Source organism: Ursus americanus, chromosome 30 (assembly GCF_024610735.1).
Source record: "Ursus americanus isolate L20-20 chromosome 30, mUrsAme1.1.p, whole genome shotgun sequence".
NCBI classification, from domain to species: domain Eukaryota; kingdom Metazoa; phylum Chordata; class Mammalia; order Carnivora; family Ursidae; genus Ursus; species Ursus americanus.
Window position 1 is genome coordinate 31595684 of NC_142156.1, and position 27526 is coordinate 31623209.

The 27526-nt window shown below is 46.4% G+C and overlaps 1 protein-coding gene across 3 annotated transcripts in view; it reads right to left on the reverse strand.

Annotated features, from left to right (window-relative positions):
* Positions 1 to 587: 587 nt before the first annotated feature.
* Positions 588 to 27526, reverse strand: part of SPECC1L (sperm antigen with calponin homology and coiled-coil domains 1 like) — a 121538-nt gene continuing 94599 nt past the window's right edge. For all 3 annotated transcript variants that reach the window (XM_045802473.2, XM_087857555.1, XM_087857554.1), the window contains exons 14-16: positions 5965 to 6081; positions 5089 to 5148; positions 588 to 3276 (exon numbers count right to left, since the gene is read on the reverse strand). In XM_045802473.2, the coding sequence (XP_045658429.1) occupies positions 3187 to 3276; positions 5089 to 5148; positions 5965 to 6081 (267 nt within the window). In that variant the 3' untranslated portion in view covers positions 588 to 3186. The remainder of the gene's footprint in view (positions 3277 to 5088; positions 5149 to 5964; positions 6082 to 27526) is intronic.

Below are 27526 nucleotides of genomic sequence, written 5' to 3' on the forward strand. Positions count from 1 at the left end.
AATGTGACAAGCCCCAGTGTTGTCCTGGGCTGCGCTCTGCGGATTCATAATCATTCCACACAAGATGCACAGGAAAAAAAGGCTGGACTGGTTTGCTTGCTCCGAGTGGTATAATTACCGATTTTTTTCCTCTACAATTTTATATATTCTGAAAATGATCTCCAAGAAGATGCACTGCTAGAAAACAAAACAAAAAAAACAACGCTCAAGGCACCCTTCCCCTTCCCCACAACAGCACGTGTCTGGGCTACTGTTGGGGAATGCCAGGGTTTCCGTTCTTGTAGGGTAACTTGGGCAGGGCTTCTGGGGTCTCAGCACCCCCATCTCAGGCGTCTGGCCTATAGCTCTGCTTTGCAGCCCAGGGTGGGACCCGGCAGACACCAGCAGCCCCCCTCCCTCCCTCAGGTCCTTCCTCCACAACATTTCCTGGCCTGGGAGCCGAAGGGGAGGGGCAGCCAGAGGGGATGGAGCCTGAGCTCAGGTGCGGTCCCTCTTGCCACAGCCAGTCCCAGGGGGCGGCGAGGGTCCTGTCCGCACCATGTCAGAGGAGCAGCTGGAAGTGTCAAGCTAGAAAAGCCCAAGCCTGATGTGTTTCAGCAATTTTAATACATTCAAGAATATTTAATAGAACAAAATAAAAAAGTACTGTCAGTCAGCAGAAGCCCATGGTTGAGAGATACAGAAATGTAACTGGCCCTTTTGCAGTAAAGCTTGTGCTTGAAGGGAGAAGAGGCAAAGTGACTTCCTGAAGGCTTCACGTCACGTGCCACTGGACTAAAAGCACCTCACAGTAGCACTTTTAGATATATATGACCATCTAGAATTATCCCATAAAGCCAAGAGTGTTAGAAGGATCCTATTAGAAAAAGAAAAGTCATGCTTCCAGAATCTTCTTGCCTGCAGACCCATGTGCAAAACTGTAGGCAGCCTGGCCTGGCACCCCTGCACAGCCTCTTCTCAGGGAGGCAGAGACGGGCCCTGAAACAGGCTGGGCCCGCTCCTGGCACTTCCTGCGGCCACTCTCTCCCATCACTGACCCCAGTGGCAGCCTTGTGGGCACAGCCCCAGGCCCCCCAGCATGAGCTGCCAGGGCTGGCTCACTTGGCCAGGAAGGGACAGATGTGTGAACTGCAGACCCAGGAAAATCTCCTTCATAGGACAAAAAAAAAAGCACGCCCCAACAATAAATAAACAAAAACATGGCTGCAGATCAGACACACTGGGTCCGGACAGGAGCACAGACTTCCACAAGGGCAAATGAGAGCAAAAGTGGGACTCAGGAAGACCGAGTGGAGACATTTAAAAACCAGTAATTCTCACCTAACAGTCCCTCATCTGATAGCACAGGGCAACCATCAACAGAGCAACAGAAACCAGAACGGAACCCGGTCGGGGAGGACAGGGACAGGTATCCGCAAGGGTCTTCCGGTGCGCTCTGGGACTGGATTCCACTCACTGAAACTCTCCTTCCTTAGCTGAAAACAGGCATTTCACAAAAAGCCTCCGGTTGGGGCAGCAGCCAGAGCTGCCAGGTTAGGACATCTGGGCAGGGTGGATGGGCACATACCAGCCAGCTGGTGACTGTGGGCCAGCAGGCTGCGTGCGCACACACACACACACACACAGCCCATTTCACAATAACCACATTCTTTCCTAGGCTACAGACATGTCAAACTCCTGGTCTAGAACACCATGCTCGAACGCAGAACCCTCGGGCCCATGTGCCGGCTGGGCAGCCCTCTTCGCATCCTGTGGTTGGGGCAGCAGCCCTGCTTCCACGGCTGGCGACTCTTCCTCATGCCACTTCACAGGTGCCAATCACAGCTGTATTCTAGAAGCAGCAGGTCTCGACACTGTTCAAACCAACAGCTACTGTGTTAGGCGCACGTGAGACAGGGGATCCCTGTTCCCCAGAAGGGCTGAGTCCCAGCCGGAGAGTCAACTCCACAGAACCCCTCATAATAAGGCTTCGGTTCCACCGCACAGGGGGGTGCTGGTGCGGCTGCCTGTCACTTGGAATCTGGAGGGTGGCGTGGCAAGGGACCAACTCCATCACAGGGCTGCAGGGCACCAGCCCTGACGCCATCTGCCGTGGCTGTGGTCTCGGCGGCCTCCAAGACCCTCTATCCGGTGTACCTGTGCAAGGGGACTTAAGGCACTTCCTTAAATTCTTGCCCAGGAGGATTTCATCTGAGTGACTCAGTGACTTTAAATTACCCTGCTGGGCTCCCTCAAGCTGTTCGGCTTTTTCTCCTGCTATTTCTGACTTCATTTCTGACTTTCACCATGCTAACGTCCAGGTTTTGTTTTTTCTACTGTACTACAACAATTTAACTTTGGTACTAATAGAACAGGAGCTATTTTCCCCCAATATTGCTCATTAGAAAAAAAATTTTTTTTTCTTTAACTAGAACTCCTTTTGACCAATTCTTTTGTCCAGAAACCAAAAGTCGGAGCTGGGTTCCCAAGCGCCTTCCAGGCTGAAGGACAGGTTGGCAGCAGCGAGGCCAGGGGGCTGCCTCTGGTCAATAGAGGCCCAGCCGCAAAACCAACACTTCAGCAGCGGTGGGCGCTACCAGCTGGGAACTCGAGTCACGATCACCTGTGAGCTCAAATTGCAAACACCTAAACCACGTGGGCCAGGCCAGCCCTGTCACACGGAAGCAGTGGCTGCCCCAGTGCCATGGTGACACACTCCGTGGCCCTCCACGTCCAGGGCCACAGCTGCTCCCCAGGCACCTGTGCCAGGCACCGAGTCCCCTGCCTGGTTCTCACGGGTGACAGAAGCCACACTGGCGAGTAGTCAAGAAGAGCTGCGGCTGGAGCTTTCACTAACCCCCCGTGAGCTGCCCACAGTTCACCCCCCTTTCCCAAGTTTAGCTGTGCAGGAGCTGGTTTTTACACCCCATGGCACTAATGCAGTTCAGCATTCTCTTCAGAAAAAAACTCTGGCAGCAAACAGCGTGTGTGACATGCGTGGAGCCCACGCCGACCTCTGGCCGGACGGGTTGTGTGCAAGGAGCCGGCTGCGAGCCGTGGGCCACAGAGGCCCGAGTTCTCCTGACTTAGAGGCCCCGGCTGAAGGCTCACACACTGCGGGGCAGCCCAGAGAGTCGCTGAAAGCTTGACGGGGTGCGTAGCTAATGGCATCGTCGTCACTCGGGGACGGGGAGAGTCCTGGTGCGCTCAGGTTTCAAAGTACTTGTAGATAGCGGTCACGTACAGCATCACGCTCTGCCAGTCAGGCCGCTCGGTCCGCACCATCTCACCAATGTCCTGGCAGAGAAGGGAGAAACCTGTTAGAATCCTGTGTCACTTCTGGGCCCGTCCCGAGAGGCTCCCCGACAGCTACACGGGCCCTGGCACGGGGCAGGGCCTCTGACTTTGGGCCAAGCCTGATCACACCTCCAAAGGCCTGGCCAAGATGCTTGCTTCATCGCTGCCAAATGCGCCCAGAAGCACCAGCACGGTCCCTGAGCTGTCTGTCTGTGCCCGAGCCCTGCCCCAGAGCCCCACGCCAGGCCCCCCCACCTGCTCCCGGCCACAGCCCTCTGAGGATCTTCTGGGGCCTCAATCCCTATCTGCCTCTTTTCTTAAACTCCTCCGTGTGGTCACTTCTGAGAGCCTTCTCACCCCAGTCTCTGTCCTACGGGAGTCTCTATGTGCCCAGGGCTCCCAGAACTCAACCTCCCAACGCCCTTCACCATGGCAACCATCTGAAATCATCAAAGACACTGTTTTCTAATTGTATCCTGCAGAATCCCAGTCATCTGTGAGATGCCAGCTGATGAAAGTGAACATAGGAGACCCAGGACTTGGGTATAGGACTGGGAGCCCCCCAAAAGAAAGACCCCCCCACCGTGGCTGAAGAACATCCATGCCTTTGCAGCGGAGCCTTGCCCCAGAGCACTGCTCTGGGAGGTTCCATGGTTGAGGCCACAGCCAGCAGGATGGAATGGGCCACCCACTGGTGACTCGGTACAGAAAAAAGGAAACATGTTCGTTCAATGTAACATCTTGACTAAGGGGTTTTTGGCGGGGTGGGGGTGGTGGCCTACTTTTATATGTTGGAACTTTACATGTGATGTAAAATACCCAGATAACAGAGAACATGTCAATAATGGTAACGTCTCTTTGTCTCTGTACCACTGAATAGAGGCCGCCCTAAACAAGCCAATTTCTATCAAGTCAGAAGATATGCTTCTGGAACTCCACACGAACACGCCTGTGGGGTAAATATGAATGTAAACACTTCCTCAAAGCCATCCAGCTGTTACCAGTCAGGGTGAGGGGTGCCCTCGGGTCAGTGACCTGGCCTCGTGGGGCTCTCACTCTGCGAAGTCCCCGAGCTGCACGCTGGCCACCACGTGTCCCCGCACGACACCAACGTCGCGATGCTGAGTTTATAGAACGTAAGTGTCGCCGGGTGTGGACGGACTGGCTTTGCATCTGGACTCAGTATCTTCTACAGAAAGTCAGACGTGGTGACGAGGTGAGAACTCTGACAGAAGCATGTCTGTTGTGAGCTACCGTGGGCGCCGGGCAGAGGCCTGACGACCCTGAAACACGAGGGTTTTCTACAACTCATGTCTCGCCCGAGTGGCGTTTGCCACGGCCCCTGTGAAGCGCGGGAGCGTCTGCTCAGCCTCTAAGCCTCCTTCTTTGCCTTGCACTCGCCTCCCCTCTCCCTCTAGTTTGACAAAAGGCAGACAGACCTGCAGGAATGTGCCTCTGACAGGGACTTGCTATCAACTTGTTAGCATTTCTTCTTCTGAACCTAGGGATTCAACTAAAAAAGGTGACTCTAAGGAAGTCAAAGTTGCCGGGGCTGTGGTCAGGGGGACTCAGCCCACCTCAGGGCGCCTCGTCAGCACACTTCATGTGAGGCGTGAAGCACCCCTGGGATTGAAGTGAAACCCCTGCCTGCGCCCCTCCGATGGGCTGCTCGCTCAGCTGGCCAGGGCCTGGCTGGGCCCCCATCCCCACCCACTAGCCCCCTGATCATCAGGACACCACACCCCCCAGGATCCCCCTCAATGAAAAGGAAACTGTTCCTAACAAAACGGAGGGGCCCAGCCAGCGACTCACTAGTGTGGATTTGATGCCGACGCTCTCAGCCGCCTGGAAGGCCAGGGTGAAGTTGCTTCGCTGTAAAAGAAACTGTATGACTGGAGTGGACAAGCAAGGACAGGAGGACGGCGACCTGCACTACTCACGACGCTGGGGAAGACAGAGAGCCATCTCCATTTGGTACCAGAACAAACCTACACTGGAGCCCCTGGAGCCCCCACTGACCCTGACTGCCCCTCCACAGGGCCCACCAGCTCCTCTTGTGACCAGCTGCGGAGCAGTCTCCACATGCTCGTTCTTTCCTCACTGTGCCAAAGGGCCACTTTCGACACATCGGTCCTGAGCCGCCCGGACCTGGACCCCAAAAGCTCATCAGAAACACCTGTCAAGTGAGCTTCCTCCCCAGGAAGAATCTTCCAAGCGTTATCTGAGGGCAGGAGGGCACCAGAGGAGGGCTCAGGCCTGGGACCTCTCCCAGTGCCCATCTGGACTGGGGCTGTGCCCAACCCTTTCCCCGAGCAGCTCCCTGAGTGGGACTGCTGGACAACGTGGGGCTGGCAGGAGACTGGCGGCATGGGAAGCACTGCCCAGCCCACTCATGCCTTGAGCGGCTCTCCGTGGTCAGGTCTCGATCCTACACGTCATCATCCAGGAAGGCTGACCACTCTCACCAGGAATGTGGTAACTTGGGGAATGCTGAACCCGCCAAACGTCCCACACAAGGTAGGTCAGGGACTGGCTGGCTCGGCACAAATAACTCAATCCCAGAATAGGGCCAAGCTGGGATAGGGCCGTGGTGAGCTAGCACCATGGCAGGGGCCCTGCTGCTGGAAGGCTCTGCCTCTCCTGTGTGGTAAGGACTCCGGAAGCCCGGCTGTTTCACAGCCAGCCTACCTTATCTTGGCTGTTCAGCTCTTGATACGGAATGTGGGCCGGAAGGTATGTATGCAGGAGAGCACAGAAGGCCAGCCCGTCATTCCAGCTGCTGCTGAAGTTTGTAATGTCAATATTCTGTGGGAAAAGAAAAAAACATGTAAGTAACACACCTCGTGATCTCAGGAGCATGCTGAGGAGGGGGAAGGTGGCCTTAGATGCCACATGGCCTCCAAACCCCAGGCAGGGGAGACCGGTAGGTGTCAGTGACTGGCCTTTTCAGCAGGTGCCCATCCCATCCTGCCCAGTGCCTACAGGTCACTGCCCCCTTGGCCGCACACATCTGAGCCACCTCCCCCTCATGTGAAGAACTGTGGGCACAGGGAGCTGGTCTGGCAGCTCTGCGGCCTTGCAGGGCCCTGGGGAGCAAAAGTGCTATGTTAAGAAGTTATGATTCAGCCTGACCTCCCCTATTAGGGCTCAGGACAGATTTACAGTCCATCAAAACCTCTGTGTTGTGAGGACGTCAACAGCTGCCTTTCTGCATTAGGAGACATTGGGAGCCGATGCACGCTGGGGCTGTGCGCTTTCCCACAGAGCTTCTCCACGGTCCCCTCAACCTTCTTGGAAGAGGTGCCTCTTTCTACAGTCATAGTAAATTATTTGCAACCAAAAAAGTAACATATTCAGAATAGTTGACTATATGATAACACAGTTTGGCTAATATGTAAGCTTTACCCTTATTTGCAAGAATCCTTTGGAAGTTGAAACTCCACAGTGAAATTTTGGAAATTCACACACTTTATGTAAATGCCGCAGACTGTAAAAGAGAGCACTTCCAAACACCTCTTGTCTGTGGCCCCACTGTTTCTTTCATGCAGATTTCAACCGCATCAAGGGTTAGCTCCCTGGGGACTGAGAAGCCTCTAGTTTATTAGCGAAGGCAAACTCCCACTCCTGGACACAGGTTCTCACTCCTCCCAGGGACAAGTGCTCACAGCGATATGAATACTAGGCATATGTGTACAGGGTTTTACAAACTCTGCCATCCCTCACCCTGGGTTTACAAACTGTTAGGTCCTCACACCAAGCAGGGGCCCTGGGGCTCATGGACGAGCGGCAGGTGGGGAGGATAGGACCAGGCTGGGCAAGTGACCCTTCCAAGAAAACAGTCTTAATTCAGACTCACAGCTCTTGGTCAGTCCCCCACAAAAGCAGCGAGTAGTGTGGAAGAGCGTGGGACTGAACTGTTCATCGGCCTTGTCACTGAAATGATTTGTCTGGCCCCTGACTGCAGACACCCAGAATGCTGCCCTCTGGGGGGGCTTCCACTCAAGCATAAGCCTTCAAAAAGGCAGCAGCTCTGTGGGCAATCATTCCGGAGGCCATTTCCCCTCGGTAACCTGATTATAAGGGGTGGCCAGTCTCACCGATCTGGCCTGAAAGCACTGTTCATAAACTGTGGTGAGAAAAATTACCAGATTAAAGCACAAAAGGATGCAAACCCGCCAAGAGTCACAGGGAAGGTCTCAGTAAGCTTTCAGGGCCATCTGACTTGGCCTCTAAGAGTGCTCCCACCAACCCTTCCCCGGCCACCGGGGCCTGGCAGGTCCTCCCTGCCTCTGGGCCGCAGTCCTCACACTTCCTGGCCACAAACACACAGCCCAAACAAGCATTCCTGTCCTAATCCTGACAGGCCCCCGTTCCAGTGGACAACGACAGTTACTGCCGCCTGCAAGGGCGTCGTGCAACCAGCAGTGTCCGACAGCTACAGCTGATTGCTGCCACAACAAACTGGCCTCTTTCATCCCATCTGAATCTCAGGAAGCAGCCAGCCAGGGGAGTCAGTGCCATCTGGGAGGAAACTGGACCCAGGGCAGGGAAGTGACCTGTCCAAGGTGCTGGGCTGGCAGCGGGGAGGACAGGGTGTCATTTTAATTCCATCATCACCCAGGAGCAGTTTTAGATAAGGAGGCTGGGACTCAAGGAGACCCAAGTTCCAGAGCTGACCTGTGTAGTTAGTCAAACTCAGGCCCATCCAAAGCCCATCCATGCTCCTCCTAGGAACCTGACCAGATCCCATGACAGGTGCTCTGATCAAAGAGCCGAGGGCACCTCGTATCATTGCATGACAGCAGGGCAAGCAGCCTCTTACTGATGTGTCCAAGCCCTGTGCGAGGCCGGCAACATGTGGCTGCTGAGGACTCCCAACCCTTGCCCCCAGAGGCCACATTCATTTCTGGAGGAAAACAAATCTCCACTTCCTGCCGCTGCAGCCCCCTCTCCAGCTCCCTGAAAGGCAGGCGTCTGGCAGAGCCGCCTACGTGCCTGGCCTCCCCGCGCCGCCCGGCAAAGGCTCCTGTACCAGAGGAAACGGCTGCGCCCCAGCGCCCCAGCTCCCCAGCTGCGGGAACCCCAGCCTTCCCCAGCTTCCTCAACACAAACCCAAACTCAAGCCTGGAATCTCCAGGCAGAGCAGCGACTTCATTTACAAAACATGCTGAAGAAATTTAAACAATGAGGAAACAATGGCTTCTTGAGTTCCAGGGTAGGGGGAGTTAACTTTGAAGTACCTGAAAACCAAGCTTCCCAATCAAAACAAAATCCAAGCCCAGACTGGCTGGCAGGTGTCTCCGCCTCCGCCAGCTGGAGGCAGCCAGGCTGGACACTGTATCCGCTGAGGACAGCGAGCCCACTCTGCACCGAGTCCAAGCGAGACCTCTGAGTGCTCTGATGTCCTGGCCCTCCACCTCCTCAGCCCTGGGGGAAAATGAGGCCAGGGCTTCAAGGGAAGTGGAGAAGAGCCTAAAATCTGAGAAATCAGGACCCAGGCAAGGCTGCCACCACCCCATGCCACCACAGCAGCGCTGGGCCTGCGCCCTCTGCTCCCCATCTCAACCGCTTGTTTCACTGTTCTTGATGACAGGGCTGAAAAATCAAACTACTGGGAAATAATACAGATTGAACATAGAAAAGTCTATATAAACAACAAAGCCAGTCCTTTGAGGCTGAAAAGAGTGCTAGAAAATTCAGATGGGAAGACGGGAAAGGTCCCCTGGCTTCCTCTCTGGAGCTCTTGATTCCACGGCTATTAATTTCAGTTTAAGAAGCCACCTCATCGGGGCACCTGGGTGGCACAGCGGTTAAGCATCTGCCTTCGGCTCAGGGCGTGATCCCGGCGTTCTGGGATCGAGCCCCACATCAGGCTCCTCCGCTATGAGCCTGCTTCTTCCTCTCCCACTCCCCCTGCTTGTGTTCCCTCTCTCGCTGGCTGTTTCTGTCAAATAAATAAATAAAATCTTTAAAAAAAAAAAAAAAAAAGAAGCCACCTCATCGCAAAGTTCAATGATCCGTAATGGTCTTATGGCATTCACAGATAGGCTTTTTGACATGTTTATTTCACAAAGGTTGTCTAGAAATGGGCTATTTTTTTAAAAAGTGGCATTTTTCGGTACATAAGGAAAAACCCTTGACTGTAAAGCCTAAGTGCACTTCTCTCTGGGCAGAAGGGCCCACTGACATTTTGCAGATCAGCGCAGGGGCTGCGGCAGGGTTGAGGGTCTTCCACCACACAGGTCCTCACCCCTACATGGACGGCTGCTTCAGCAGGCCAGCCAACACCTTTAAAATAAACTATTCTTAAAGCTCAAAAACGATGTTTTGAGGGGAATACGCACATTAATGGAAGGACGTTCTATTGCTCACTATTCACAGGCAATGGCGCCAAGCTCTCTAAGAAGGGAACAATTTTCTTTTAAAAATAGGGACAATGGAATATACTAGTAATTATAATACAAGTTTCTAATTAATGAATTCAGATTTTGCGTTTGGTTTTCAGGTCAACTCAGGACTTTTCTACTCTTCCAGATAAGTCTATGTTTGGATTAGGCGGACAAAAATGAGAGGGTTGGGATATGTGTCAGAACAAAAGTTCAAGAAAGCATTCAACACAGACTAAAATGAGGTGCTCTGTTGCATTTTCTCTTACAGGCACATGTCCTCCAATCCAGGAAATGTCCACTAAGAGATCTGACAGGGCAGATGGCCATGGCCTGCTTCACAAGCCCATCTGCTGTCCTTTTCACTATCATAAAAACTCAGACCTAGGCTCGTAAAATCGCCCAACACCTCACACCCCTCCACAGGACCAGCTGGCCGTTTCCCACTCACTCCTTCCTGAGCTGGGCCAGAAGCCCTCACCTGCTCCTCTAAGATACGATGCCGTCCTCCGCCTGCGGCCTTCAGGTAGCCCCACTTTGGTGTGCCCTTGTATGCATTGAGAGTTGAGGGGTGGGGTAAGAGAGTGAAAAAATTACACAAATCTCCACAGAAAAATACTAAAAAAATGTCATAAAACATCTTAAAAATGTTTTAATTTGTCTGAAGTTTAATTAAGGGCCATAAAATACACCCCCAAATACCACATGTTCTTTAAATAGTTATTAAGGTTCTGATCTATTTAAGGAAATGCCACTTTTATGGGCATAGGGCAAGCAGCCAAACACCATGATTCATCTCTCTGCTCACACCGATTTCCTTCGGCCTGTCTCAACTGCTGACAGTGGTGTCACAGGCCCAAACACAGGCAGAGAGGCAGGGTCCTTCCCGTGACTGAAGATACAGGGAATGCCACCTGCTGGGGGTCACAGTCCAGCCTTCAGGAGGTACAAGTGAGTTACAAACAAAACCCCTACCCAACTGCCTCAGCCCCAGGCCAGAGGGCAAGGTCTGGAAGGAAATCTGAGAGAGGCAGATGGGGGTATCTTTTCCTGTGCGGTATGATAGGGGGGTGTGATGTCTAAAAGACAGTAAAGAAAAACATCAAGAGACAGTATTTACCACTGCTGGTAGTGTTAAACACAGAAGGCCCCAGAAGACCCTGGAAATTAACCAGCAAAAACCTGCTTGGTGCTCAGGGCTGCCACGGGGTAAAATGGTAGGCCCACTGTGGCTGCAGATCTAAGGGTGTTGCCCTGGGGACTTTAGCGCATCCTCCTTTATGAAGTTTTGCCAAGCTCTGCTCCAGGTCAGGGAAGAGGAGCGGAGGGGAGGAGACGCGAGGGCAGGCAGCACATGTCCATGAGGCTTGCTCATCATGAAGTCCAGGTGTTGGGACTACATGGTAAAGCGGGAGTAAGGAAGGAAGCCAGGGCAGACAGCCCAGGGTGAGCCAGGCATCCTGAAGACAGGGCCCTGCATCTTGTGCCCCTTGTCAGGGAGGGGGTTCCAACAAGACCTTCAATCTTCGCTGTGCATCAGAATCACCTGCAAGGCCTTTTCAAGGCAACATGCTCAGCTCTACCCCAGAGAGGCTAACCCAGTTGTCTAGACATTATTTTCTTTAAAAGTCCCCAGATGACCTGAGTCAGGACCACTGATAAAAAGATTGACGGCAGGTGGAAGTGCAGTGGATGGGGACCATTTTAAAGGTCAAATCCGGGAGTTCGTGATGATGCTTGCAGAAGGACACCCGGCCCAGCTTGGAAACCACTCATGATCAGAGTGCTGGGAAATCAAGGGAGAGGATCAAGCACCGGATGGAACTTTCCTGACCAAACTGGACAGCAAGGCAATGAAACAGCTGACAAAGGAGTCTGTCTGTGAAGAGGAATTCCAGTGGAGCAGCAGTGACTGACAGAAATGGAATGGCATCTCTTGGTAACGAGGCTGATGAGTGCCTGCCTAGTGCCACCTCAGAGAGAGCCAGTCCTGCTCTGCTCTACCTGAAGAGACGGACACAACCCCACAACTTAGGTGTTTCTGCCACAAACTGGAACCTCGATCTAACCCCTAGCTCTATCTTCTAGCTTATACCAGGGAGAGCACCACAGGGATGCAGTCAGAGAAACCTAAAATGTAGAAGTTCTGTAAGATACACAATCCAGTTCCTTCAAGAAGACAAACTGAGAGAGGGGAGAAAGAGGGGAAATTTAAGACTAAAACGGACTTAAAAGAAGTATATTATCCAAATGCAAAGTGTGAACCTTATCTGGATCTTAATTCTAGCAAACCAACTATAAAACCATGTTTTAATCGGGAAGTTCAAACTAATTGCGAGATGACATTAAAGGGCTGGGAGTTGTTCTGGAAACCTCCATGTGGGGGTGGAGAGCGCGAGGACCGTGTGCAATGACTTGTGCCTGGGGGACGTGTGCGCGGGGTCGCTTTACCACTCTCGTTACTTAATGGGTATCCGAACATTTCCATGAAAAACAAACCAAGCTACAACTCAACAACCCAACTGAAAGACAAACAACCCAACTGCCCAAATGCAAAACGGGCAAAGGATCTAAATAGACGTTTTTCCAAAGATGACAGACAGACGGCCGACAGCACACAAGGAGATACTAACTCCATCAGTCGGTAGGAAATGCGAATCAAAACCACCAAGAGCTACCACTTCATATCCAATAGGATACATATTATTTTACAAAACGGAGTACCAAGTGCTGGCGAGGACGTACAGAGATGAGAACGGTACACGCTGGTGGGGATGCAAAACTCTGCAGCCGCGGCGGCAGTCCCTTAGTCACACAGAACTGCCGGACAACCCAGCGCTTCCACTCCAGGCCAACACCTCAAAGAAGTGAACACCGGTGTTGAAAGTAATCCCTGCACAGGAATGTTCATGGCAGCGTTACTCACAATAGCCAAAACGTGGAAACAACCAAGCAACAAATGTCCACCAATGACGAAAACAGAGAAACACGATGTGGTACGTCCACACAATGGAATCTTTTTGAGTCCATAAAAAAAAAAAAAAAAAAAAAAAACGAAGTACGGACATACGTTACAACGTGGATAAATCTTAAAACATTCTGCTAGGTGAAAGCCAGACACACAGGCCACATATTGTCTGACTCCATTTATGTGCAGTATCCAAACTGATGAGATTCAGAGACAGAAAGTAGATTAGTGGGTGCCAGGGGCCGGGGGTACGGAGTGACTGCTAATGGGTATGGGGGTTTCCCTTTGGGGTGAAGAAAAGTTCTGGAACCAGACAGTGGTGATAGTTGGATAATACTGCAAAAGGACTTTAATGTCCCTGAACTGTGGACTTAAAAATGGCTGGAATGGTAAAATTTCAGGTCTGTTTTACCACAGTAAAAACAAACAAACAAACAAAACTGGCAGATGTTCTGAAGTAGCTGATACTCAATAAACCCTATGCGCTGAGTAGATCTCATAAGCAGTCAACTTATCCTAGAGTGTTCACGGCACGGTCACATTGCTTAAACGTCAGGACTCAAGAGTGGGTTTTATAGGAATTTTTATGGCCCTACTTAAAAATTTTTTTCTTAAAAACAAGTAGTTAACGTAGGAGGCAGGGTATCAAGCTGCTCCCTTCACCTCCAGGATAAACGGAGCAATTACGGTAACTAAGAAGGAACGTGATGTATCATTTTCTGAGCACCGTGCTCCGAAGTCAAGAGAGGGAAGCCGCCCTGTTCTCTGGGCGAGGCAGCCAGGTTTAACCACAATGATGTCGCCCAAAGCAGCAAGCACACTCTAGGATACAGCTCCAACTCTCCGGAAACCTCACAAAAACAAAATCTAAGGTGTAATAACAGTTTGGGTTTAATGTGCTATAAATTATTTCAGTCCAATGAATCTCTTTTGGGGGAACAATTCAGAATAAGTTAGCAAATGTCACCCTAAGAGGCGGGATTAATGTCCCCGTGTTTCCCATAAACCCCTCCAAAGGGAGACTTTCCACAGGAACCAGGATGCCTGCTTTTTGAAAATTGAGGAAAACTGCCACCGGGAAGGGATGGTAGGCAAGAGCTGCTGGCTAGGTCATAGCTGATTCATGAGCCCTGGGCATGTTGAGTAGTCTTATGAGCAGCTTAGGAATGAGTCCTGCCTTTTCTAGATTTAGTTTAGCTTTGGCAGGGGTTATTACTCACTAAAATGCAATTTGAACTAAAGGAGACACAGTAATCCTCAAGCAACATCTACCGTGGTGCGTGCTCTGGGGAACGGCTTGGCGGAGGAGGGGGACAGTAGCCATGTCTCCTCACCCTCATCCCCAACGGCTTCCCTGAGCATTTGCGTGTTTGGGGGCAAGAAAATTAGGCATTCCAAAACATCCTTGGGATGGCCTCCTTTATCCTTAAGACAAACGTCCCCAATTTTGCACTCAGGCTCTGAAACAGATGGACGCAGGGTAATCTGGGTGGTGTGGGCCTTAAAGGCTGCCCAACGTAGGAAACCATGCTCACACAGAGCCCCGTTCAAATGCCGGCTCTGAGAAAAGGCTCTTTACCTTGCAAGGCGGACTACGCTTCCATTTTAAGTCTTAGGAAATTCTTCTTACTGATGTGAAAGCCACCCTCTGGAAAAGCAGAACGGCATGACAGAGGTATCATGGGTTTTAGAGTCCTGCGAACCTGGGCTTTGAATGTTGGGGCTAGTCCCTACTAGCTCGAAGACTGTGGGGGCAGTTTACCTCGGAGCAGTCTCCATTCTCCCATATGCAAAATGGGAAAGATAACTCAATTATGAGGATTTACTAAGAGTCTGTGAGGTACCTGGAACAGCTCCTTCGGCTGGAGCTCGGCATATCCTGCCCTTCTCCTACCTCCCCCGAGATGGTACTGACCACACACAAGCCTGAGACAGGAGACTGCTGTCCCTACCCCAGGAGAGGCCCTGGAGTACCAGAAGACAGCCATTCTGGTTCCAAGTCCCTCCCCCCTAGTTCATACTCTGGAACTTCTGGATACCTGCTGTCTGGGCCAGAGACGAAGGTCTGATGGCTCTGTGACAGTCACACGGACTTCTGTCACATGTCTTCCCTGTGCCTACTGCAACGAACAGCACTTATATGACTTTGTTTCCCCCTCTCAGCGTGTTCTTGCTAAGCACTGACCCAACACCTAGCACACTCTTCGGGCACTTCACAAAGGTTTGCTGAATAATTGCTGAGTAACGAGCTCATTTAAGAAAACTGTGAGAGAATGTAGAGAAATTTAGGAATAAAGGTCCAGAAGATCTGAAAGCTTCAGAATGGAGGTAGGTCTTAAAAAAAAAAAATGCTTCAGCTTCCAAAAATGAGGGCCGCTAGAAGACAGTACTTATAAAGCATGAAGGATAGACAGAAAGCATACCTAGACTCATCCAAATACCTTAAATTTGAAAAACGTAATTTATACTACCGCACAGAGGCTACAAGACACTATCAATCCTACACAGAGCAAAGATTTAGACCAGTGGAGAGCCCCTAGCAGGGAAGGTGCCCATTTGGACACATCGTTATCTTCCTGGTACTCATGTTTCAGAGGAGAATCACCTGCCCCTGAGAACACCCTCTGATACATACCCAGACAGAACATGAGCCTAGAAAGACTACTGGTCTTCCCTGTCGCGGCATTCCCATTTCTGAAATCACAGGGAATATATCTGGTCCGACCCAGGACACCAAAGCACAAGGCGGCCTGGATATGAAGTGGCTGTGGTCTTTCAGTAGCTTGGGAAGGAAATGATCTCAGGAAAGAGATGCTCAAGAGAGTGCTCACCTTAAGATGAACTTGTCTTATTGCTTAGGGCATGAGATAAAGTGTTCTTTTAAATCTTTTAGGGTATTTGTTTCTACACCTACGAGGTACCATTCTGGCAGAGGAAAAATGGCAAAACATCCAAAAACAGGGATCACACCTGTGCAACCACCCACTCTCTTGTACACCCAAGCTCAGCGGTTTGCTTACCTTCCCATTAAGTGTCATAAATGGGAATGGTGAAACACTTTACTCTGGACCAAACGTAACCAGATACCACCAGTGGGAGAACAGGAACGCTGTCACAAGGGAGGGGAGGGGGCCTGTGTGCCGCTGGGGTCCTGTACGAGGTGCTTGACTCCCGACCCCACGCTCTTCTGGTTTTGTTTTGCATGCGAGTTGGTCACAGGCACTTTCTGTGGTTTCTTGGTAAAAAACACATTAGGATGCAGCCAGATAGAGAGGGTGGAGGGTCACAAGGAGGGATATGATGCAGCGGAAGTATAGAGGCCACTCAAAACTGGATTCTACACAGTACAGTCATGAATGCTTATGATTACAAATCTGAGTCATTAAAAAGGTTAAATTATACCCAGGAAAAAGCATTTTAAAAGGCCTGGAAATATTATTATGTTTCAGAAATAATTTTGAAAGTTCCTTGAGGGCAAAGGTCATGCTCTAGATGCATCATATCCGTCCTTCCTTGTATTTAATGACCATTCTGGTTGTGCACAGGCACTTCACTGAAGAAGATACATGGATGGCAAATCAGCACACGGAAAGATGCTCAACACCATTAGTTCCCAGGCGACTGGAAAATTAAAACCACGACGAGACAGCACCACACGGTTATTAGAATGGCTGGAGGCCGACCACACACAGTCTTGGTGAGGATGTAAAGGAACGGGAACCCCTCTGCACTGCTGGCGCAGCACTCTGGAAGACAGCCTGGCGGCTTTTTAAAAAGTGACACCTATACCTACCCCACGATCCAGCCAATTCACTTTTCAGATGTCTAGGCAAGCACCACCTGCACGTGAACGTTCACAGGAGCTTTACTTAGAAGCAATAACTGGAAACAACCCCATGTCTAGCAACAGCTGAATGGATAAACAAATGGTGATGTTTCCATAAAACGGACTTGCTCTTCAGGAAAAAAAAAAGGAAATGAATTATTGATATACACAATATGAATAAATCTCACAATCATTACGCTAAGTGACAGAAGACAGAACCCTCCCCAAATTACACACGCTATGATCCCATTTAGACAAAATTATAAAAAATGCAAACACCACGCAGTGACAGAGATCACGGCTGCCTGATGGCGGCGGTGGGAAAAGGCAGGACGAAGAGGACACAAAGAGGCTTAAGGAATCTTCCGTGGACGTCGATATATTCGCCATGTGTAGGAATGGTTTCACAGACATATGTATGTCAAAAGTCATCAGCTGTAAACTTCAAGTACGTGCAGTTTATTATATGTCAATTCTACCTCAATGCATCTGCTTTTTTTCAAACAAGGGATCCCAGGGCCACGAACACATTTAGGTGCCACCTAGGTTCTCTCCATTTTTAAGCTTTGTACTTCTTCCCAGTGTTTCAGAGTGCTGTAACGGAATGTAGCTCCGGGTTAAACCGCAGTGGAACTAGACAGGGCCAAATGACTCTGATGGAACCCACGCCCTCGGTGGGCTCTGAGAAGGCGGACAGTCATGTCCCTGAGCTCTCAGGGGGTGATTTGCTACACAGAACTGTACAGGCAAATGCATCTAGCTTTCATAAGGCAGACTTCTTTGCCAGACTGCCCCTACTCCATGCAGGTTCCCTTTCACCTGTGAGGTAATATTTTTTAAAAATATCATTATAAGTTTCTGCCAGGTTAGTGTCATGTTATTAGCTGCTCTACTTAAATAAAAGATAACAGTCTCTCTCTGTGGCAGACTGGATTTTTTTAAAAAGGTCACGGCAATATTTCTGGCCCTCTATCCTCTCCCGAACCTTGCTGTGTCCATCAGATGGACTCTAGCTCCCTCCCCGTTGCAACTGGACAGGCTTTTGTGACTGCCTCGACAAACAGAATGTGGCAGGAGAGATACTGCATGACCCCTAAGATTAGGTCATAAAAGATGAGGGGCTATGGTCTATCTCTCTCTTGGGACATTTGCCCTGGAACACAGCCAACACACCGTGAGGAAGCCCAGGCCACATGGAGAGTCTGCATGTAGGCTTCCGGTCCCGGCCTAGTGGAAATCTCCGCTACCATCAGCCACCAGACATGATGAGGGCAGGAGCCCAGATGAAGCTGAATGGAGTAGAGATGAGCTGTCCCCACCAAGCTCCACCCAAATGCAGATTTATGAGCTAAATAAATGTCATTATTATTTTAAGCCATTAACTTCTGGGGTGGTGTTTGTTATGCAGCAGTAGGTAACCAGGCCAGCCTCCTTCTCTTGGATCTAAGGAGCCCATTTGGAAAGGAAACTAGTTTGTCTTTCCTCCTCCCTCCAGTATCTAATAGTTAATTACCCTTTCCATAATTATATATCATGAGGCAGCAATAGAGCATCTTTACAAATTACCTGCTTCTACAAACAGAGAGGTCACCCTAAATTTCCTGAATGACCCCAGGCTAAACTCATTTGTGAAAAGCCAGAACATCATGTATATAATAAAATTAACCTGTCAAATTTCAACTCCTCTGTAGACTTCATATTGTTATGCTGGCATCACATCCAAAGTGAATGAAACACACACACACACACACACACACACACACACTCTCTCTCTCTCTCTCTCTCTCTTCTCATGATGTAAGGCAGTAAAGGACTGTGTGTGCTATCTGATATTATAAAGATTATTTGACCCGGATAATTTAATGATTCTGCTTTTAGCAAAATAATGAAGCAGCTCCTGAAAATGTTATTTATCTGATTTCTCCTCTATTTCTCAGCATTACTCATAATAAAAATACCCATTTACTGGAAGCTTAGTGAAGAGCCTGGGACCTGCTGGGGAGGCAGGATGGTTGGTGGCAAGAGCCCAGGCTGGGTTTCTGGAGGCCCAGGTGTACGATTTCGAGCAAGCCTGCCATTTCTCTGATTTGCAGTTCCATCACCTGAGAAGTGAAACCCCGTCTGCAGGATTCCTAGGGGTCATCTCAAATCTGATGTTCTCCAACTTCTGAGAGTGGAATTGTGGGTACTGATTCAGATTAAGTACCTCAAAATTTACCTGCAAACAAACTCCCGTGACAATTACCTTACCAAGAGCACGGGCAATCAAACCATGTTCCTACATTCAGCAGGTTTTCTCTATGGGTGGGAATTAAGTGGGGGAGAGAATGACGGGAAGAACTAAGGAGAATGACAGGCCTCTCTCGCTGTTTTCAAACTCCCCAGGTCCCTCTCACCTCTCACACTTCCACAGGCCCGTTCTGAAGATGAGGTCACGACAAGTACACGTGAGACTGCTATCACTGTGTGCAGCCCACCGTTCCTGGGTATCTTCCCACATTCACGGGCAATGACTGGAGCTCCGAAAGATGCTCGCAATGAGAAATGTAAACATCAGCACTTAAGAACCGGTGTCAGCTAGGGGAAATCTTGATTGGGTAGTGCCACCTACCGCACATGAGAGCATGGATCAAACTGATGTACTGTAATGCTATGAAGCAATTACTTGTAAAAAATTACAGCTTGACATTCCTGGAGACAGATGTTAACAGTGCCTGTCAGATTATGGTTAAACAGAACCCCAGAAGTACATTGTGATTCTGGGAGAACTCTGTTTCCCAGCTGCTATGTTTGGCATTGAAAGGAATCCCCTGAAAACAGGAAACCACTCTTTCACTCCACTGTGACCATGAGGCCATCTGCCTAACCTCCACTGTGTGCAGCAGAGAATACAGGCCCATGAGGAGCCCTGAGATGAGAGCTCTCCGTAGACATGTGAACTTCATGCTGGGCCGCCACCAGCTTCCCAGACAAGAGGGCACAGAATGACCAGGCTGTGGCAGCATGAGTGGCTGCATGCAGAGAGTGGGTGAGTATATGGAAGTCCACATAAAGACCGGGTGGGACCACAAACCTACCATTCCCTTTCCCTTTGTTCAAGTATTTTTAACCCCTGGAACACAGTGATATTTACAAACAATATGATCTTTCTGTATGGAAACTTAAGTTTCCAACCAAACTAACAATGTAAAATTTTTTTTAAAAAATTAGACTTTCAACCTAGATTCAATTCAGATCAAAACCCTTATCTATGGCCTGCACCTTTTTTATTTTTTAACTCTGGGAAGTCATTCCTGTGACCTAAGATTCCAGTTATAGAAGAGGAAATGAAACCATCTAAGCTTTGCGTTGACTATCAGGAATTCCGAATGTATTATTTTAACTGCACTCTATCTATTGGCAGAACTCCCAGCTTTCCTGACCTCTCTCATTCCACCCTCCACTGCCTCAGTCCTAACTGGAATCATGAAAAGAAGATGCTAGGAAAGTGGAAGGGGAAGACAGAGAAGGAAGGACTGGGGGGAAGAGGCACTCCATGATGTTTCTGGCATGAGAGACTGAAGACCTCCCCAAAGACCTCTCCGAAAAGGAAGGGGATTATCAATGGAAATACCATTTGGACAGCACTGGACAGACCAGGGGTTGGGGGTCACGCATGCAGGGGACGCTTCTCTAGTCCCTGTCTCAGCATGCAGTGAACAAGAGGAATCACAAGAAACCTGAGCTTTTCAGGTAAGGAAAACTACTTTATACAGAGAATTCACTCACCCCACAAGTTTCAGAATGCTGGAAATGCACAGTAGCCCAAGGGGAGTGTGGCAAATGCCAGGTGCCTGGGCTACCCAAGTAGGCACTAGCAGGTATCGTATGGACACTTCATACATGTATTTAGAGAACTTCCTTTCCCTACTTGTCTACAGACAGTCTAGTATTTCAAAAGAAACTGTGGGGGACTGAACTATTTTTATCTGTCCATTAATTCTTATTCTACTGACTCTTTAGTCCATGGGGACACACAATTCTGGGAGAAGAATGGCTAAGTGCTCCTTTGTTGTTGTTGCTTAGTGAAAGAGGGTCGGGGGAAAAGAAATCCAAAAAGGAAGCATGTGAGGAAACTTCCAGCTGTGGTGGAGCAGAGGGCAATAATTCCTCTCTCTAAAAAACAAATATAAAACTGGTGAAATTGTCAAAAAATAATAATTTCAGGGCTCTGGAAATGAATCAAAGGCAAAAAATTTCAGGTAAGAACAGTGGGAGTCTGTAGCCCTCGGGCCAAAATTGCTCTCATCGGTTTTCCTCTTTTATTTAAAAAAAAAGTGAATAAAGCAATAATTATAGTACTGGGTTTATAACACAAATAAATACAATACATATGACAATAACAGCACAGAGGAAGAGGGAAGAAAAAGACCTACATTAGAGCAAAAGTTGCTATATTTTACCATATTAAGTCAGAAAAACCTTAATCAACTGGGATAAGATGTGTATTGTAATCTCTGGAATAATCATTGAATAATCATTAGAAAAATACCTTTAAAAATAGAGTAATACTTGACTATGTGCTACCTGCAAGAAGTACACCCACTACAGATATATATATATACCACACTAAACATAATCAAGAGAAAGACAGAGTGCTATATTAATATAAAACAAGGATTTCACAGCACAGAATATTCTCACAGATAAAGAAGGTCGTCTCATACTGGCAGAGGTAAATTTCTCAAGAGGACATAACCCTTCATATTTATGTACTAGTAACAGTTTTAGAATACATTGTTAAAACTAGAAGGAGAACTAGATTTGTAGATTTCTTCTACAACTATAATCAAAAGATTGCAATATTCTTTGCTCAAAAATTGACAGAATAGGTAGCTAGAAAATAGAGATACAGAAGATATGATCAACAGTCCATGAATGGTATCTAATTAACATTTACAGAGCCTTTCTCCAACAGCAGCGGGCTAGCATTTTCCTAAACGATACACCACAGTCTATGCCACAAAATGAGTCTCAATAAATTTAAAAGGTTCCGAGTCATAGAAAAGTACATTCTCTGACCATGATCAAATTTAGTTAGAAATCCGTTACAGAAAGATCTCTGAAAAATCTGCAAGTGTTTGGAAACTAAATGAAATACTTCTAAATAATCCATGGATCAAAGAAGAAATCTAAACAGAAAAGTATTTTGAACTGAGTGAAAATGAATCAAAATCAAAATTTGTGGGATGCCGCTAAATGAGTACTTAGGGGAAAAATTTCTAGCAAGAAGTGTCTACAACAGAAAAGAAGAAAAGCTTCAAATGATGACAACTCTACCTTAAGAAACTAAAGAAAAAGAGCAAATAAAACCCAATTAGTAAGCAGAAGAAAGGAAATAATAAAGACCAGAGCAAAAAGTAATGAAATAGAAAAACAGAATAATTAAGAAAATACATTAAAAACTGGTTCATTGAGAAGATAGATTTTATAAACCTCCCACTAGATTAATACGGAAGAAAGAGAGAATACACAAGTTGCGTTATCAGGAGTGAGAGCAGAGACAACATTTCAGGTTCTACAGATACCTCTGAGATGAGAATATTATGAACAGCGTTGTGCCAATAAATTCTACAACTCAGATGAAATGAACTGATGCCTTGAAAGACACAACTAGCCAAACCTCACTCAAGAAGAAACAGGTAATCTGAATAGCCCTATGTCTCTATTAAAGAAACTGGATTTTGTAGTTAAAACTGTTCCTACAAAGACAACCAGACAAGATGACTTCACTGGGGAATTCTACCAAATATTTAAGAAGAAAGTAATACCAACTGTACATAAACTTTTCCAGAGAACTGAAGAAGAAAGAATTCTTACCAACTTATTCTATGGTCCACATTACTAACACCAAATCCTGGTAAACACATTATTAACAAAGAAACTGCGGACCAATATTCCTCATAGACATAGATGCAAAAATTCTAAACAAAATTTTAGCAAGTTGAATTTGCCTTGCTAATGAAAAGGATAATACATCATAACTAAGAAGAGTTTGTCCCAAGAATGCAAGGTTGGTTTACCACTCAAAATAAATTATCTTAAGCAAATAATGGATCAAAGAAGAATTCACAAGGGAAATTAGAAAATAATTAGAGAAAAAGGAAAAGTAAAACCCAACATACCAAAACCTCCAGGACACAGAGAAAGCAGTTTAGGGGAAGTTTATAGCAATAAACTCTTACACATTAAAAAATAAGAAAGATCTCAAATCAACAAACTAACTTTAAAACTTAAGGAACTAAAAAAATAAGAACAAACTAAACCCAAAGCTAGCAGAAGAAAGTAAATAATAAAGATCAGAGCAGAGGTAAACAAAAGAAAATAGACAAACAATTGAAAAAAATCAATGAAATCAAAAGTTGACTCATTAAAAAGTCAGCAAAATTGACAAACCTTTAGTTAGACTGACTCAGGCAAAAAGAGAGAAGAAGCCTCAAATTATTAAAATCAGAAATGAAACTGAGTGAGAATATTACTACCAAGTCTATGGAAAGGAAAAGGATTATAACAGAGTACTATAAACAACTGTCTGCCAACAAATTGGATTATTAGAAGAAATGGGGAAATTCCTAGAAACACAAAACCTATCAAGACTGAATTACAACAAACAGAAAATCTGAATAGATGTTTAACTAGTAAGATAATTCAATCAGTAACCAAAAAAACTCTCACTAAAGAAAAGCCCTTGACCTGATGGCTTCACCGATGAATTCTACCCAACATTTAAAGAACTAACCCCAATTCTTCTCAAATTTCTCCAAAAAGAGGAGGAAACACTTTCTATCTCATTCCATGAGGCCACCATTACCCTGATACCAAAGCCAGACAAAGACACTAACCGCAGAACAATGCTCCAGACCAGTATTTATGAACACTGATGCAAAAATCCTCAACAAAATACTAGCAAACCAAATTCAGCAGCACATTAAAAGGATTATATACCATAACCAAGTAGGACTTATTCCTGGAATGAAAGGATGGTTCACAGCATACAAAATTGATTACTGCGATATACTAACCACATTAACAGAATGAAGGGGAAAAACCGACATGATCATCTCAGTTGATATATAAAAAGCATCTGACAAAATTCAACAACCTTTCATGATAAAAATACTTGAAAAACGGAATAGAAGGAAACTACCTCCACACAATAAAAAGCTATCTATGAAAAACCCACAGCAAACATCACGCTGAATGGTGAAAAACTGAAAGCTCTTTTCTAAGCTGAGGAAGAACAAGCCAAGGATGTCTACTTTGGCCACTTCTACCCAATATAGTTCTAGAAGTTCTAGCCAGGGCAATCAGGGAAGAAAGAGAAATAAAAGGCAAGAAGATGCCATACCATAACATCTATATCTGTCTGTAGATGTTATGATCTTCTATGTAGAAAACCCTAAACATTCCATACACAAAAACCGTTAGATCTAATGAATTAAGCAAAGTAGCAGGATCGAGGTCAACACACAAAAATCAGCTGCATTTCTATACACTAACAATGAACAACCTAAAAAGGAAATGACAAAATAATTCCATTTACAACAGCACCAGAAAGAATAAAACAATTAGGAACCAACTTAATCCAGGAGATGGAAGACTTGTACGATAAAACCCACAAAACACTCCTGAAAGAAAGTAAAGACATCCCATGTTCGCGGGCTGGAAGACAATGCTATTATGATATATTATTACCCAAAGTGATCTACAGATTCAATGCAATTCCTACCGATGTCCCAATGACAATTTTTTTTTGGAGGAATAGCAAAACCCTCCTAAAAGCCATATAGAATCTTGAGGGTCCCTGAAGAGTCAAAACAGTCTTGAAAAGATAAGAACAAAGCTGGAAGACTCACAATTCCTGATTTCAAACTTACTGCATAGCTCCAGCGATGACAACTGTGCAGTACTGGCAGAGGCAGACCTATATACCAATGGAGCAGAATAAAGAACTATAGAAATGATCCCTGAGAGTATAGTCGTAGAGACCAGAGATAAACCATAAGGTTTTAAAAGGTCAAGGAAATAAGTAAGTAAACTGCGTATATAGTCAAATGAATTGACAAGGGTGCCAACACCATTCAATGGGGAGAGATTTTTCAATAAAATGGGGCTCAAGCAGTTATCCTCCTGGCAGCAGCTTCTGTGGAACCTAAGTGGGCCTCCGTACACCTTACTTAGGACCTGACAAACAGCCTCGAGGGCAAAAGCTAAGTCAAATGTTGAGTCCGCTACTCTGGCATTGTATTCCCCTGGGATTTAGGACCCTCAAATATTGACTGCCTTAGTAGCTCTGAATTTGCATTTTAGCATCCCTACTCAGAGATTCTGAAACAAGCTCTGGACCTCTGCTTTCTGTTTGCTCTCTGCCTCATGCCCCGAGCTGGCCAATACTTCAAGGGTTTAAAAAAGCAGAGGTAAGTATGGGGCTCAAGTCAATGTGTTTTCTTTCTGCAATTTTGGCTCCTGCCGCATTGATCCTAGCTGCCTAGGTTAGTCCCCAGTGCCTTCAAATACACACACACACACACACACACACACACACACACTATTATTTTAAACAAAATTCTCAGTAGAGTCTGGCCTGATATTCTACCTAAACAGAAGAAGTTCATATTTAGTTTTAATTACTGATGTATTCTTACAGACTAGTCCATAATCTTCCTGAGAAGAGAAACTGTCTTTTCATTTCCCTATTCCACTTTAACACCCAGAGCGCTATCTGGCGCACACCTTCATATGTATTTGACAAGTTAATTTTTGTATCAGGAAAAACTGCTAGAAAGCAAATAAAGCACAGCACATAAAACATTACTTCCAAATTATTCAAGTCTGTCAGTTCTTCTGCCTCCAATGATCGCCACTAAGACATGTACAATCTTCTCTAGCCCAAGCATTAATGAGCAAATCCCTCAATAAAACTGTGCATTCTTAGTGTTTGAGATTAAATTACCTCAGGCAGTTCTAAAAGCTTTTTTTTTTCATTTACTAAAACAATTTTGTACTAGATTAAGTGATTTCATTATCCTTTGGATTAACTAATCTGGCATTTTATCAGAAAACAAAGATTTTTCATCCAAAGTAAAGCTCTCTTAAATTAACCTTTAGAGGTCCCTTGACTATATTCAGTTAGGTTTTTCCAGAACAAAAAAATAACGGTAAGCCAGAGGCTGCTAAATTCAAATTTCAGAATTGAAGAAAATATACTGAAAGTATAAATTATTTTCTTGGTTATCTTATCAATCTGATATTGTCAGTCCCTACCCGAACAGCCAGAAGAACTGAAAGCAGTTGCCTCTGGGAAGCAGAAATTACAGAGGTTATGAAATAGGACAATGGATTAGCACTTTTTCCTATAAGCACTTAAGAATTATTAATGTTAATTGCATATTTAAATTAAATTTAAAAGTGTAACTGTAGAAAAATAAATAAAAACATAATGGGTACAAAATGAGGCACTAATTTAAAAAACAAGGAAGATTTAATCCTTAAAGCAATAGTGGTGAAGGTTGTTTATGTGATGCCATGGACTCATGAGACAGCCTTGAGGCCATCATTTATCCTGTGGGGCTTTTCAGTCTCACATTTGTAAACCTGACAGTAAATCAGAATGCCAAGCCCCTTTCAACAGTAATAACTCTAGTATTCTATAACTTCAGTAAACAATAAGCAGCAGGACACAATTTAAAAGAGAAAATGTACTTGTTAGATAAAAGGCAAACTCACAAGGGCTTGTTTTGTAATGGATAGTTAATGAAGTTACAGTGATTAGCACAATTATTTTAGGATGACTCTTAAGAGAGTTAAAGGAAGATGATATGGTATTAGGGAATCTATCTCCGTTGATGAGACAGCTCCTACGACATAAAGCATGCATGGTCCAAGCATTAATGCTACATCTGGGGCCCGAGAGAGCAGTATGCGCTGAGTGTCACGTAACAGCTCCTGGTCTCATGAGCTAGTCAAGTGTCACAACCTGCCCTTTCCTGCAGACTACAAGTAGTCAGACACCAAAAAAAATTGGTCCCAAACTGCTGGCTCCAAAGGATGGGTATGCTCATCCATATTTACAGATAGAGAAGGAAAGGGTTCTGGCAGTTCTTATATGGCTCTTGACAAATTAAGAGCTCTATCAGATACATCTTTCCATTTACAAAAAGATTATGCATTTCAGACGGTCCAATTTTAACTCACAGATTTTGAAATAAAGGAACCAGCATCCTATCTACTTTTAAACAGCAAGAATAGAGATCTGTCTTGAAGGAAACAAAAGCGAGCCAAACAAAAAAGCCATACATATACACCATTATCGAGGTGTCCATAGGAAGTAAAGAAAGGGGAAATTAAGTTTGTAGCATAAGACTGTCTAGTATCCAGAAAGGTTTTTCTTTTTGTATGTTAACTATTTTGCTTTGCATATTTCCTCTTGTACTGTAAGCACCCACTAAATGAAAAAAACCTTAAAATTATTAATTGAAGTTTTTAAGATTTTGAATTGATTTGTATGTTTTTGTTTTTTTAACAGTTGGAGTACCTCTTAATAAATGCTTCTTTATACCAGCAGCACTACGGGCAGGGTGTCTGTGTAATGTCTACTCAACACAGCAGAAAGATAAGAGGAAATCTTTTGGTATGCCCATTTCTAAAAGTCTTAATGGGGGAACCATATGGAACCAGCTGCACGACAAATCCCACGTTCACCTAAACCTCAAGGGTTTCCTCGTGGGTACAAACATGGACAGATGCCAACAGGGCGTGACCGTTTCCCACACTGCAAATGCCTAGGCACCACATGGAGTTTGGAAAACTCCACAGACCTCGAGGCCCCCCTGAGGCTTTCCTCAAAGCATCCCCGGATTAGCTTCTCTTCTCCCCCTCGCTCCCCCCAGAATTGTGTGTATTTTTTCTTTAACCAATACAATGTCCCTTAAAATCACAGAGCCAGAGAATCTGGGTGGGAAGGAACCAAGAGACTATTGTTAAATCACTGATTTAATGCTTGAATCATAGCTATCAACTTGATTATTGAAC